The sequence below is a fragment of the Peromyscus eremicus genome, chromosome 5 (assembly GCF_949786415.1).
Source record: "Peromyscus eremicus chromosome 5, PerEre_H2_v1, whole genome shotgun sequence".
In the NCBI taxonomy this organism is placed as follows: domain Eukaryota; kingdom Metazoa; phylum Chordata; class Mammalia; order Rodentia; family Cricetidae; genus Peromyscus; species Peromyscus eremicus.
In genome coordinates this window covers 39,879,595-39,895,108 of record NC_081420.1, presented here as the reverse complement: position 1 = coordinate 39,895,108, position 15,514 = coordinate 39,879,595, and the positions used below count along the sequence as shown (strand labels likewise).

At 40.3% G+C, this 15,514-nt stretch overlaps 1 protein-coding gene across 1 annotated transcript; it reads left to right on the top strand.

The window, feature by feature from the left end:
- Window positions 1-7,105: 7,105 nt before the first annotated feature.
- On the top strand, window positions 7,106-8,044 carry LOC131911285 (vomeronasal type-1 receptor 4-like). The gene has a single exon (XM_059263270.1). The coding sequence runs from the start codon at window positions 7,106-7,108 to the stop codon at window positions 8,042-8,044; it is 939 nt and encodes a 312-aa protein (XP_059119253.1).
- The last annotated feature ends 7,470 nt before the right edge of the window (window positions 8,045-15,514 follow it).

The window sequence follows — 15,514 nt, the reverse complement described above, 5'->3', positions numbered from 1 at the left end:
AACCCAAGGAATTACCATTTGCCCAGAGTCAGTTGCACCCTTAGGAAGGAGAAAGGCTGAAGCCTGGGCACTGTCAGAGGAGGAACTTGCCCCCTAGAGAGGCTTCCCACAGTTCTTTTGACACAGGCACCTTTCCTGCATTTCTTTCTTTGTTATAAAATTGTATCACTGCTACAGAGAAGGGCAGAGAAAGGAAAAGTCTTTCTCTTCCGGGTTCAGCCAAACCATAAATAAAGCCACCTGTGTTGACAGTTGGTTTCCTGATTTCCTTGAAGAAGAGCAGCTGCACTGTGGTGTTTTTTTGTTTGCTTGTTTTTTTTTTTGTTTTTTTGTTTTTTTGTTTTTGTTTTTTTACATTTTCTATTTTTTATGGGTGCATGCATGTTTGTGAGTCCACAGGCACACCTGTGTGTGAGGTGATGCCCATGCACATTTGTACTCACCTGTATGCATGAAACTGAGGTTGGTGTCAGGAACCATCCTCCATTTACTCTGCTGAGTCAGGATCTTACAGTGAAACACAGAGCACAGCTATAGCTAACCTATTGACCCAGTTCCTCTAGGGGTAGCCTGTCCCTGGCTTTGGAGGCTGGAATTACAGGCAAGCTGCCACCCCACCAGGCATTTGAGTGAGTTAGCACTAACACTTGGAATAAAATACTTTAGCCACTGAACAATCTCTCCAGTGAGGGTTTATGGTTTATTAATCTTAGTTGCCACCCTCTTACAATGGAATATTGTAAGCTTGCTGTACAAAATGGAGGTTACCAGTGACTCCCAGCATGCCCTCTGCCTATGGTGGCCAGTTTTTATCTGGATTTGGGGCATGGAAGCCACATGAATGCTAGCTTTCTGAGATTTTCTTGTCTTTTATTAAATAAACTAGTCAGAGCACTACAAGCTTTAAATTGTTTTATTTTTCTTTTTGTTTCAAAGACAAAGAAGATATTTAGAACTTCTCCAAAAACAATCATAAAAACAGCAGAGGGAAGTGCTCCTTGTTATACCAGAGATTTATTTTTTAAATTTCTTTTATTATTATTATTATATTTTTACATTTCAAGTATTTTAAAATTCAAACTTTTTTTATTACATTCTTCCCAAAGTCCAAGTCCTTCCAGATCTTCCTCTCCTTCCTACCCACCAAACTTCAAGCTCTTTCTCAAAAACAAAAACCCAATACAATAATAAAACCCCCCCAAAACAAGAAAACAAAATAAAAAATACATATCACAAAAGAAAAATCCATTGAACTGTAACCAAATAAAAGTACACACACACACACACACACACACACACAAAAAAAAAAAAAAAAAAAAAAAAACAAAACCCCGTGTAGTCCATTATTATGCTGGTCAATCACTCCTGCATGTGAGGTCCCTGAGTAGTTGATATACCAAGTGTCACTCTGTTAGAGAAAACTGATTTTCCCTCTCCCAGCAAGTACAAGTGACAGTTCAGTCACTAACCTTTACCCCAGTGGCCAGGTTTCCATTCATTTATTCACTTTTAGAAAATATATAATAAGATAAAACAAGACCCATCACATCAAAGTTAGAAAAGACAAAAAGAACCTAACAGAAGGCACAGGATCAGAGGCCCACTCATTCACACACTCGAGAATCCCATAAAAACTAGAAGCACACGGAGGATCTAGTGCAGACCCGTGTAGGCCCTGTGCATGCTGCTCAAGTCTCTCTGAGCTCTTAGGAGCTTTGCTCATGTTGATCTAGAGGGATGTAGCACGAATCTTAAAGCGTCTTATTAATAAAAACAAACCTGGAGCCAGATATGGTGGTGAATGCTGGAAGATCAGAGAAGCAGAGCAAGCCACAGCTACCTCACCTTGCCAGTTCCTCAGCTGATCCTGTTTCCTCAGACTGGAAGCCTCTGAGTCCTCATCCAGAATGGATCTCAGCTGAACTGCTGCTCCAAAGCCTGAAGCTTAACCAGCCAAAAGCTTCTGGTTCCTAGTCTTCACGCCTTATATACCTTTCTGCTTTCTGCTATCACTCCCTGGGATTAAAGGCGTGTGTCACCATGCTTGGCTGTATCCTTGAACACTCAGAGATCCAAGGTAGATCTCTGCCTCTGGAATGCTAGGATTAAAGGTGTAAGTGCCACCATTTTCTGGCCTCTGTATCTAGTGGCTGTTCTGTTCTCTGACCCCAGGTAAGTTTATTCGGGTGTACAATATTTTGGGGAACACAATACCACCACAAGAGGGCTTTATTTTCTTGGTGTCTTTCATCTCTTCTGGCTCCAATGCTCTTTCCACATCCTCTTCTGTGGAGTTCGCTGAGCTCTGAGGGGGAGGGATTGAGGGATTTGATACAGACATCCCATTTAGGGCTGTGTGTTCCAAAGTCTCTCACTCTCTGGGTACTGTCTGACTGTGGGTCTCTGTGTTTGATCCCATCTGCTGCAGGAGGAAGCTTCTCTGCTGATAACTCAACAAGACACTGATCTATGAGTGCTGTATAATATTTAGGAGTTATTGTATCAATACATTTCACCCCTTTTTAGACCAGTATTATTTGGTTTTACCCTTGGTCCCTGGCTGTTGCTTCTCAGGTTCCTAGTTAGCCAAGCAGTGTCAAGTGTGGGTTTCATCTTGTGGAGTGGGTTACTCCACAATCTTTGTGCCGCCATTGTCCTAGCATATCTTACAGGCAGTGCACCATTGCAGATGAGGCTTTGTGGCTGGGTTGGTGTTTATGTTCCTCTTCTGAGAGCCTGCAGAGTACCTTCCTGTACCAAAGACGCTGGAACAAGGAGTGAAGCCTCTATGTAGGCATGGACTTGATATCTCCAAGCTCAGTGAGTAGTGTAGGTGAAGTGTTAAGAAATGGAGCCTTGGTGTCAGTTTGTGGGGAGTAGCCTATAGTCTTGGCAATAGCCTGGATTGTTTGGGGATTCCATGGGGCCCTTTGGCCAACAACCCTTATTTTTCTATTTCCATCCACCATGACGTATGTAATGTACAACTTAGCTTCCCTGTTCCTGGATTCCACATTCAATAGAGAGGATACAAATTCTAGTTTCCTCAAAGGCTGTCATTTCATTTACAGAGGAAGCATTTTTAGCTTCTAGCATGTGTCATTTGCACTTATATATATGCAGACACCATCATACAGAGCACAGAGTAAGAGTCATGACCTTGAACTCATCTCCAATGTCAATCCAATGGGGCTTTCTCTTCAAAAACAAAATAATGACATCATCACTTCTAATTTTAGTCCTGTGTATTTACTTACGTTCTTTTCCATTTGGGATAGGTAGGGGGCTCCTAGGAACTAGAATGAAATGTATATGGAAGGCCCACTCTTGGGCACACATAAATTTTAGAAATGTCATTGAAGTTGTATAATGATATTGCTTTTGGAGTAAGGCCCAGAAGATATCCATTTAGAGTTGTATATGATATTTAATGTGCAGGAATGAAAGAATCAGTTAAAACAAATCCCATCACCAGCAATGAGCATAGGTAGAACAGAGCTCTAAACTTGTTCTAGTGCTTGTGTGGGACTTGCACATGAATCCCCAGCTCTGAGCATCATTTATTCTAATTCTGTCTAAGGAAGGATTTAAGAAAGAGAAGCAAGTGACTTAGTCTATGTATCAGGAGCCGGTCCCCTGCCAGATCATAGCTTGTCTCTTTGGGAAGGTAAAAACAGTCTGGAGATGTGGGGAGCTCTGTACAAAGAAACTCAGTTAGTTGTTCATTTTCTCATCTCACACCCTTCCTCTCAAAATCATTAAACCCTAATTAAACTTGAAATAACTTCTGAGGAAAGCAGATGTAGTAATTGTGGAGAGAGGGGGAAGCTGTACTTCAGGGACTGGGGCCCTGCAGAGGCCTTCTTTCCCCCTGACACTGTGACAACATGAAACTTGAAGTCCACACTACCTGGTGGCAGCCAAGAGCCCCACAAATCCTGACAGTACAAATAGGACCTGGCAAATGTCACTTCCCAGAGCTGCTCCTGAGGCTGTCTGCACCACAGAGGTCCAGGTGAGTTCATGGAGGTAAGATCTTCGATCCCCTCAGCTGTGCCAGGGAGAGTTTCACTAAAGCAGAAGTCTCTCTCTTTGCCTAAGCCGGGGAGCAGCTGAGAGGCTCTGTGATCCTCGGGACCTCCGCTTTCCTTCTGACCCTACAAGGCTGGTCCCTGGCTCCAGAAAGACCAAAGGAGACTAGTTCCTAGAGATACAGAAATGGAACAGAAATATTGAGGCATCGCTACCCATCCTCAGGCTGGAGGATCATGACAGAGCTCTGGCTAGGTCTTTGCTTAAGGTTTTTTCCTTTTTTTTTTTTTTTTTTCTTTAAAGGAATCAATAGTGTACCAAAGATTTCAGATGTCTCTCAAACCCTGGAGATAATCGGGATGCACTCCTGTAACATCAGCACTAGAGAGACTAAGACAAGGTAATTGTTGTTCAAGGCTAGCCTGGTTTACATAGGGAGACTGTGTCTCAAAAATAACAAGACAAAACAAAAACAGAACTTCTTGTTTTTAGCTTCCATGTTTGCCAGCATTGTGACTCCAACAGTATCACTAGTGTTTGTAACGTGGATACTTCTCACTTTTGGTGCATTTCCACTTTTAAAATACTTGCACGTGTCTTCTCTTACAATAACATCTTAACTCCTAATTTGAAGGTTTTCCTTGGGTATCCATCCTTAGTCTCTCCAGTCTATCACATAATAATATACATACTTATATCAGCTGCAGTCTTTGTACGCCTGCCAGGTGTGGAGAAATATAAACCACTAAGTGTAACAGTTATCATTACCGTCTTGAGAATTCTTGCTATCAAGGATTCAGGCTGTGAACTAGCACGTCCTGAATAGCTCATCTAAATTTTTATCCCAGTACTAGGCAGCAAAGAGAAATAGTCTGTTTTGGTTTTGTTTCCTTGTTTTTAGAAAACCAGAATGGATGAATGTAACCTATGTCACCTTCTTGGGGTTTATTTCCAGAAATGGGATCTTCCATATTTCTAAGCACAAGTCCATCTTGTCTTTTAAATGTATTTCCTATAGTATTTCCCAGTATAATGTGGAAGATGAATTGCCCCTTCCTCCTCTTACAGTCCACTCCAGTAGAAGGAATCACTTATTAGATCAGAATCTGTTCTGAAATATGGCTGAAACTTTGGTGTTGGTGGAAAGAGAAGAACAGAGGGTAGGAATCCCCAGGAAATCAAATATTAAACAAACAGAAAATATTAGTATTTTCCATCAGGATTTGATATGAATTATTGAAGGGATTTTTACAGATTCCAGCCTCTGACTAAACACTGCATTTTTATTCTAAATTGTTAATGAATGCTGATGTGTTTGTTATTACTGTCTGGAGCATATTTCATTATGTGCAGATATCCGGGATGGTATTGCAATTTCTAGGACACACCAACAATAGGGCAATAACTACCCATCTGTCAGAGGAGCAGTTGAAGGGCAATAACTGACATTTCTAGAGTCATGAGGCAACATAAACCCAAACCTGGGAACACGGCTCAGTTCATGCAGATCACAGGTGATACCATTAAGACATAGACAGTTGAAACAATCCTGTAAGTTTCACAGGAATAAAGGAACAGACACATTCTAAGTACTCAGAACACACAGACCCATGAAATATTCAGTTTCCTCTCATTCCAGAAAAGATGCCCAAAGCTTACCATGAGTCCCTGAGAAATGAGAACGGAGCTCCTGAGCATGAAGAATAACATCCTGCCGAGATCTAAGGTTCTGGAATCAGCTCAGACCGATGCAGAACGGAGCAGCCTGCCTGATACACAGGTTGGAAAAGACTCAGGAGAAGCAGCTGCAAAGCAAACTGACAAACTGCTGCTCACAAGGCCCCACAGAGGCAAATGACACCGTGAACTCTGAGATGGGGGATCCCTGCTACACAGTAGCCCCAACCTATGGTACTGTAGGTAGCCAATACTGAGGAGTTGTAACTCAAAAACTTCACTCATTTCATAGCGGCACATAATACTTCATTAATCCCCTTCTCTTATCCACCTCCTCCTTATCTCTGGTGGACAGCTGATCCATGCTCCCTTAATGCCCTAAGGTCACTCACTGGAGTTACAAACACTCTGAAGTCATAAACTGGGGTCACAGCTATCTGCTACCCCCTCTTCTAGGAAGCGCTACAGGGTTCTGCAAGACACCGTCCTTACCTGCAACCTGGTGGGCACATGAATTTTTCAGCATATCTCTTTGTGACTCAGCTTTAACTGTCAGGCCTTATATGGAAAGGTTATATAATTTGAGTTGACATTGAGGACTACCTTAAAAAGTGATTAGTGAACATTAATACTGAGTGAAGTCACAGAGTGGTCAATATAGAAACTTTTAAAATATTAAGATGTAGATATAGAAGTTATAAAACTTCAAAGCTAAAGGCAAATCTAGAAATTGTTATATTAGTCAAGATAAATTTAAGAAAGGAATATCAGACAAAGGAGGAGACAGTGTGGAGGGTAAGGTACTAAATCTGAGATATGTTACAGGTGTTGACCCAGCAGGGATTCCCAGTGTGTGTGAGGTGATGTGGGGAAGGCACACAGATTCAGCATGAACCTCGGGCTTTGGGAGTCAGGTCGGGAAATATCATGAAATAGAATGAGAAGCAGAGGAAGAAATGTTGGTTGGAGAAACTGGAGTTCAATTAAGCTATGCTGAGAGTTAACTAGGATAACCTATGCACAAAGAAAGACAGACAGACAGAAACACACACACACACACACACACACACACACACACACACACCATTTGAACATGTCAATTTTTCTATTGTAGAGCTCAAAAATAAGAATTTCCTTTAAAACTTTACATTTTGAATGGCAGTTCCCAAACTCACCTGTCACAGCACAAACAATATCCCAGAGTCCACAGTGGGGAGAATTGGGGCATTTCCAGGATTTTATTTGCAACATTACATGTGTCCATTGCTGCCTTATGTACACTAGAAAATGCTATTGTACAAAATGTGTATTTCAGATCCATGTCTAGCACTTCTGACACTTTCTTGAAAGAGTCTTTGCATCCTGGACGAAAAATTTTCTGCTTAGGAAGGAGGAAATGGTTTTGAAGTTTATTAAGGCAATAATTTTTTTCTTAATGACTATGGTTGGCACTCTGGGGAACATTTCTGTTTCTGTGAATTATATGTTCAGTTGGTGGGGAGGCCCTGAGAGGAAACCCATACACCTTATTCTCATCCACTTGGCTTTTGTGAACATCATGATCCTTCTTTTAAAAGGATTGCCAAATACAATAGCAGCTTTTGGTTTGAGAAACTTCCTAGATGACATAGGCTGTAAGATCATCGTTTACCTGTCAAGGGTGGCCCGTGGTGTCTCCATCTGCACCAGCAGTCTCCTTATTGTGGTCCAGGCCATCATCATCAGTCCCAGAGCATCTGGGTGGAGGAGGCTCAGACCAAAGTCTGCATGGCACATCCTTCCATTCTTTTCATTCTTTTGGATGCTCAATTCTTTAATAAGTGTGAACCTAATCTACTCCATCACAAGTATAAACCTGAATATGTCACAGCTTAAGAGTGAAGACAACTATTGTTATTTTATGCTAGAAAGTCAGAAAACAAAGTGGATTGTTCTTCCTTTCATGGTTCTGAGAGATGCTGTGTTTCAGGGTACCATGGGAGGGGCCAGTGGCTACATGGTATTTCTACTCCACAAGCACCACCAGCATGTCCTCTACCTTCAGAAGGCCAAGCTTCTCTACAGAACTCCCCCTGAGCTGAGAGCTGCTCAGAGTGTCCTCCTTCTGATGTTCTGTTTTCTTTTCTTCTACTGGACTGACTGTGCTTTTTCTCTATTTGTAAGTCTCTCTTTACAACATGATTCCTTGATGGTAAATATCCAAGAATTTCTGGTCCTGGGTTATGCAACTTTTAGCCCGCTTGTGTTGATTCACAGGGATGGACTTCTGGCTGCGTGTTGGCATGCTCAGTGGGAAAAATTGAGAAAATGTGTCTCTCATTTATCTGTTCAATGAGTGTGAAAGAGCTCTCAGTTCTACAAAAATCCCACAACACAATTAAGCATGTGTTTATTCTCAGACGATCTTCCTGATAACTCAAGCTTTGAGGGGATAAAGAGGGAGACCTTAGCATATTATAGTGATGTAGAACCTCACTCTGCAGATTGCCACCCTTGTGAAGGGACTTTAATTTTTTAGCTTTTTTATATTTGTATTCATTTCTTGTGTATGAATAGTTTGCCTGCATTATGTATGTGTAACTTGTGCATCTCTGGTGCGTCTAGGGCCTGGAAGAGACCATCTAATGCCCTGTTACTGACTGGAGTAAGACTTATGGTCCTGAACCAAAATAAGGTTGCTAGGAATTGAACCCAGATCCTCAGTGAAACCAGCTACTGCTCTTAAGTGAACCATCTCTCAAGCCCTGAGAAAATGACCTTAATTAGAATTTGTAAAATTGGTTGTACTCCTAGCATGACTGGAAGCATGAAGATGAATTTGGTAAATTTATCAAAATTTATAGTGATTTAATTCTGTTAGTGCAAGAAATTCTGTGTCTTGTATCTGGCACTGTGCTTGCTAACTGTTAGAACCACAGGTTATTTTGGGATTCTTCAAAGTGTCTGTAGGATTCTATCCATAGAAAAGATTTTACAGATTTATGAAAGATGATGTGTACTGTACAGCCAGTCACTAGATGACCAATGCACCAGTCACAGCATTTAAATGAATGGAAACATTTTATTGGTGTTATATTCATGAACATTCTCTGCAAGAATGAACACTGTATACATAGGACAAACATTTTATTACTCAACATAGAAATGTGGGACAATGTAGATACACATAAAACCTGAGGAAGCTTAAAAAATAAAGGGTTCCAAACACACAGAAACAGAGTCAAACGTGGCTTCTTGGTAACTGCCTTTTCTTGGGTAGGCTTTGTGCTAGTGGCAAACAGAGGTGTGATTCCTTTAAGAGGCAGTTTCCTAGCTCCATGCTATGGACAAATATGGGCGTGGCTCCTTTAAGACGTCTGCTACTGAACACTTAAATGGGGTTCATGAGCATCAGGCAGCACTCTACTTGGTGACAGCTTAGACCCAACAACTTCCCAGAACTGGTTCGGTAAATTTGGCTCCCACCAGTACCTTCTCTCATGAAGCTAGCCTCTCAGGGAACCAAGTGGGGGTGAGCCAGCTGCCAATGCCATGTGGCAATGCATGCACTAAGCTGAGCAGTGCCATCAACTAACAGCAGTTTAAGACTGGTCTCATGCAATCAAAGAACAATACAGATGTTGATCTGTAAAGACAGATCCAGATGGAAAAACCTCTAAATGGGTTACAGTGTGTTTAAAAATATACATAGGCTTGGGAAAGAAAAGAGAAAGGATATATACAGTTAAACAATAAAAAATACTTTAAAAATAATAATGTCTTTTAAAAAGTAGTAAAATAAAAAATAATAAGCCAGATAAAGATGGGAAATACACAGAGAGTCTGGATCCTGTGTGTTATTGTATTATCTTCAGACTTTTGTGATTGCTAATGAAGGAACAACAGCTACTAAGACACACTGGATTATGAAAACTGCTGGATTAAACCAACCTATGTATTTTAAAAATGCCTTGACTTCAAAATGGAAGTAAAAATATGTTACTTTGGGGAAGAAGTTGTGCTTTTATTTCCACAGGAATGAGAAGCTGTGGATTCATTCCAGGTTGATATGGTTCACGTATGATCAGGGAAGACCCCCTGAAAATCCTGGCTGAAGACATAAAGAAATAAACCTGGAAAAACTACAAAACATGTAATGTATATTTTACCTGCTCAGATATAAAACAAAAAATCATCTTTGACTAATTTGTGTACAATGCACAGTCTGTACTTGTATTAATAAAGCCATGTATGTTACTGTTAAAAGTTTATGTATTTTCAGAGCAAGGGGACCAGACACCAATAAAAACAGATGGCCCAGGTGATCTAGCATCTCAAAATGCTTCTGCTTCAGTCTCCTCAGAATTCTGCATCCAAAACAGCTTCAAGACTGCTGGCTGACTGGGTCCAGCCTCACGAACTACTCTAGCCATAACATAACAATTATCTTGATTTTCTCAAGTTTCCCCAAAGATACCAGTGACCACAGACAACAGGAAGTAGTCTAGAGAATGATGCCCACATTTCCAAAAGATGGAGTATGGGTGGGTTTTGGTTATTCAATGGATTATAAATGTTTGTCATTGTTTAGAGGGGGGTTGGTTACAAGTTGTTATTGGTCATAGTCAGAAAAAAAGCTAAAAAAGGAGTTAAATTCAAAGATCTCTTTCTAAGGGAAAAAGGGAGATATGATATAGGAATGATGAAGAAAAAAGTGTAGATTATTTAATCTACTTTAATCCAAAAAAGAACTATTAATCTCAAAATATTTTACATTGGTATGGATTTTGACATGTTGATACAAATTTAAAGGTAATTTTGTTATACTGTATGTATGTTTCTACTCTTGTTTGGGGTATTGTGTTTATGAGGCTCATTTAAAAATGTAATATATAATTAAGAATTACAGATTAATAGTCATCTACAATAGTCAACCTTATAATCATGTTTGGTATGTTTTCAAGGTCACACACAGATATACTTAAATAGATGTTCTTCAAACACTTCAAAGACATACAGAGTATGGCATTTAACACATTTAATAACCTAAGGCTTTTGGTGACAATGAGACAAGTCTGCCTCCGAACATACCAATTTACTTCAAGAGAGGGTGATGGGCATCAAAGAAACTGCATATGGAGTTTTTTCTTTATGGCAAAAGTTAGGCATGTGGGCAAAGAAATTCCCTTTGCCTCAACTGCTGACAGTATGCTGTCCAAACTGCACAAGAAAGGCAACTGCCAAACTTTGCCAATACAAGGTAGGACAGTCTTTCAAAATTCCCTGCTTCTCAAAAATGTCTGTCTAATATATTAGACCTGTAGAACAAAGGTGGATTTCCCAATGTTATGGAAGACTTTGGGTGACTGTCCAGGCAGCCAGATGTCACTGTCATTTAGTAACATTATACCCTTCTGGGGTCTTTGAGGGAATTAAACAATAAGTAATTTGACTTAAAGTTTTCTTTAGTTATAATAAAAAGGTAAATTAGGTATAAAACTTTAGACTCACAAAGATAAGATAGATAGTATTTTCTCTAAATTTGCCAAATACAAATGGACTGAATATATTAACTGTAATTCTTACTTGATAACTCTTACCTTCCTTTTTGTTAGACAATAAGGGGGAATTGTGGAATATTTCTTTATACTGTGTGAATATTTGTCACTGTGATTGGTTTACTAAGGAAGCTGACTGGCCAATAGTTGGTCAGGTAGAGGTCAGGTGGGACTGGCAGACAAAAAGAGAGCATGAAGAAGAAGGGGAGGAGTCTCGGGAGTTGTGAGGAGATGCAGAGGAAGCAGGAGATGAACTTGCTGTACTGAGAAAAGGTACCGAGACTTGTGGCAGAGTGTAGATAAGATATAGGGATTAATTTAAAATGTAAGAGTTAGCTAGTAACAAGCCTGAGATATTGTCCCAGCATTTATAATTAGTAATAAGTTTCTGTGTGGTTATTTGGAAAGCAGCTGATGGGACAGAGTTGATTGGCAGTCAAGACACAAAACTCTGCCTACACCTACCAATTGTACAATTTTTTTTCAATGATTATATCCACAACTATTGTTCAGTTATGTCACATCTGACTAAAGCCTCTATAACACTGGGTTTTGGGTGCATCATGGTTTTACTTACCATGATGAATAGGTTTTTTCCCCTTGATTGCCCTATATGTACAAAACAATTGAGTGATGTGTATTGTATTGTGCTGTAGCTTATTAATCTGCTCGTTTTTCTAATATGAAGATTTATTTTTACTTATGTGTATGTGCTTGTGTGAATGTATGCTACATTTATACAGGTACCCACACAGACCAAAAGAGGACATTGAGTCCCAAGGAACTAGAGCTATAGGTTGTCATGAGTCCTATGAAGTGGGTGTTGGATAAGGAACCAGGATCCTCTGCAAGAGGGGCAGATCTCTTAACCATTCCTCCAGCTCCTTTTCACATTTCTCATGTAAATGTGACTTGTTTGTAGGTAACATCCATTGCTTCTCTTGGTTTCACACTCTTCTGTTAAAGCCATTTTCTAGAAACTGACATAAAGGGCTGGATTAATGAACACTTTCTCAGTGTGTAATTTGATCCAAAAAAAAATGGTGTGAGAACATGGAGAAGGAGTGAAGAAATATGTGTTAAATCTGCATTATGAAGAGATTGTTCAACATTAAGAATAGACAGGTGGTCTGAAGAGACGACTTGGTGGGTAAAATCACCTGCAGACAAGCCAGACAACCTGATCTATCTCAGACAAAGAAAACTGGCTCCCACATATTGTCCCCTGACCTCCACATGCATGCTGTGACACACACAAACACACAAAATAAACTTTAAAATAATTAAAAACTTTTTTTAAAAAAATGATGGACAGGAGATTCATAATTGTTGACACCGCATGCCCAAGGATGGTCTGGACTCTGAGTGGTACATAGAGTTGCAATTTTTAATTTCCCCTTAAAAGTCAGAGTAGATTGGGGAAAAATATTGATCAGAAGATAAATTAAAATTTTAATACATGATGAAAATAGTTAAAGATCTAAATAATTAGAGGATTGTGAAGGCAACCTGGACATGAGACTCACTTATGTCCTTCAGGTAATGTAAAAGAGATTTGACAATTGGAGTTGGATTAGTATAAATATCTTCTCATACTTTATAATTTCTTTATTTCATTTTTTTTTTTGAGACAGGGTTTCTCTTTGTAGCACTGGCCTGGAATTTGCTCTGTAGACCAGACTGGCCTTCAGCTCACAGAGATTGCCTGCATTTGCTTTCTGAGTGCTGGGATTAAATGTTAGCTATCATGCCCAGACTATAATTTTTTTATGTTGGACGCATTGATTGCCACTAGCACGGACTTGTGGGACATTATGCTAAAGGAAACAAGTCAGCTACATGTAGACAAATACCATGTAATTTTACTAATAAGTGGAGCTTAAATACAGAGGAGAACAGAGTCTTCAGTGTGTGGTGTGCAGCCTACAGCCCTCAGAAACTACCTCCATTTGTGAACCTGCTTGTGGCTGGTTCGTCCATATAATTAGAAATATGAATCTCTGGCTACTCAGAGCTTACCAATCTTCACCTTGAAATTCTCCCTGTCATGTGACTTTTCCTAGGAAGACATTAAAAAGAATCTGTTCACCCCAGATAGGGTAAAAAATGTGCAAAGAATTGGTTCCATCCAATTTGAAGTGAGTGAACCAGTTTACTTGGATCTCCTGGGAACACCTTTATTTTAGGCACATGGAAAACACAAAGCTGCATCCAAAAGATGAAAGTCTGGTTCCAACATGGATGACAACCCCAAAAGAGCTGTACAAGAAGAGATCCCAATCCTCAATCAACCTTTTATCTCCTATATTACCCCCCAAACAATATGCAGCTATGGCAGGAAGAGGTGAAGATGTGAAAACAGGCCCTGCCTCCCATCCCCCATGAGACTTGAACTGTCTCATTAACAGTACCATAAGGCAAGCTTCCTCTCTGTTCTTCAGTGAATATCATTGCTGAGGTTGTAGGCAAGGGTATTCTGTGGGACAAACAGTAACTCTACGTCATGGTGGCCAATGGCCCTGTCACTCCTGAAGGAAAGAGATCTACCACAAAACTGCATTACTCCTCTGGTTCATACATTCTCCCCACTCCTTGCAAACTGTTCTCTTAATATCTTGAGATGCTGAATCCCAAGCCCAAGTGGGTCCCTGAGCTGGTTCATAGCTTGGAAATGTGGGTGGAGGACCGGTTTGGGGACCCTGGAAAATAGTTACAGAACATGTTTGGATTTCGTGTTGTGTGTTTTCTCAGCTCACATCTTTAGTTAATCCACAACAAGTGCTTGGATAACCTCTGAGCCAAACAGTGTAATGATTGTAGAGGAAGAAGAAAAGCTGCCACATGGGCCGAGACTCTGCAGAGTTTCCTGACAAGGTGATGATGACAGCTGAAGTCTTTGTGCTGCTTCCTTGGAGCAAAGAACCACAAGATCCTGAAAGTGCAATAAGACCTGGGACTCCTCATCCTGCCAGGCTGACCCAGCACTCACCTTTGGGCTCAGCACAGCAAGGAGACCTTGAAACCCTTCAGTTCACTGAATGTAGTGCTAGCCGCATCTGTGACAAGTTCTTACTATTTATCTCTAGGTAGTTTCTAAGTCACAATCCTCCTGCTGTAGTCTTCCTGGTGCTGGGAGTAGAGGCTTGCACTACCAGTGTGGTAAGGGCAGTCATTTTTTGTCAAGCTATAAGTTTGTTTGGAGAAGGGTCACTTTTTTGTTTGTTTGCTTGCTTTTTTTTTTTTTTTTTTGAGATAGGGTCTCATGATATCATTATGGCTGATAGAACTGGCCATGTAGAGTGGTCTGGATTCAAACTCAAAGGGATCTGCCAGCCTCAGCCTCTCAGTACTGGGATTAAAGGATTTCACCACCATACCTGGTTTAAGGGTAGTCATGTTTAAGAGCCTCCAATCTCTGACTCTATAGTTATTCATCCAATAGTCTACCTTTATTAATGAACACTAATGTGCTTGTGATGGAAGATTATAGCATAATTCAATAAATGTTAAAGACTCAGGATTACAGACTGCATTGCTGGAGGTTAGCCTCCATATATATAATGGAGGAAGCAGAAACTGAAGGACAATAACTAATGCCAAGTGCTACCTGCTACCAATCCTAGGTGCAAGCCAGGGTTCACACAGCTCAGGCTTCCAGAAACCTGCAGGATAGAAAACTCTAAAGCAATGATGTAATATTAACTGGGAAGCAGAAGAGGAAGGGTTCAGATCGGCTTTCCAGCTATTTAGAATATATGCAAATCTTAGGGACCCAAACGCACAGTTTCCTTTACGCTAACATACTGTCCCATATAAATATGCCTATATGGGAGACATGGTTCTTGGATGTGAAACAGTAACTTCCTCCCCATCTAGAAATCAGAAAATCAACTTGGTCTGAGAGAGATCACAGTGACCCAGTTATTAACAAGGTTGAAGGAAAAGATATGGGTAAGGCCAGAGGGAAACTAAAAACTGACTGCAGAAATTTTTTAATCCCATGACAATACACAACAGTAAGTTATTCTTCTTCCTCTTATCTACCTTCAAAAGTATCCACACATATAGAACAAATCCAGACTTTCTTTACAGGTCAAGAATCAAAACTCAGACCTCATGGTCAAGTGCCACCTTGCAGCTCCTTGAGGGCACTCTCCTGGCTACACCCAGTAGATTATTTGATTTTTTTCAACAAGAGACTTTTTGGGACATCTTTGAGTTGTTCAGCTTTAATTGTTTGATCATAAATGGAAAAATTATGCTGCTTG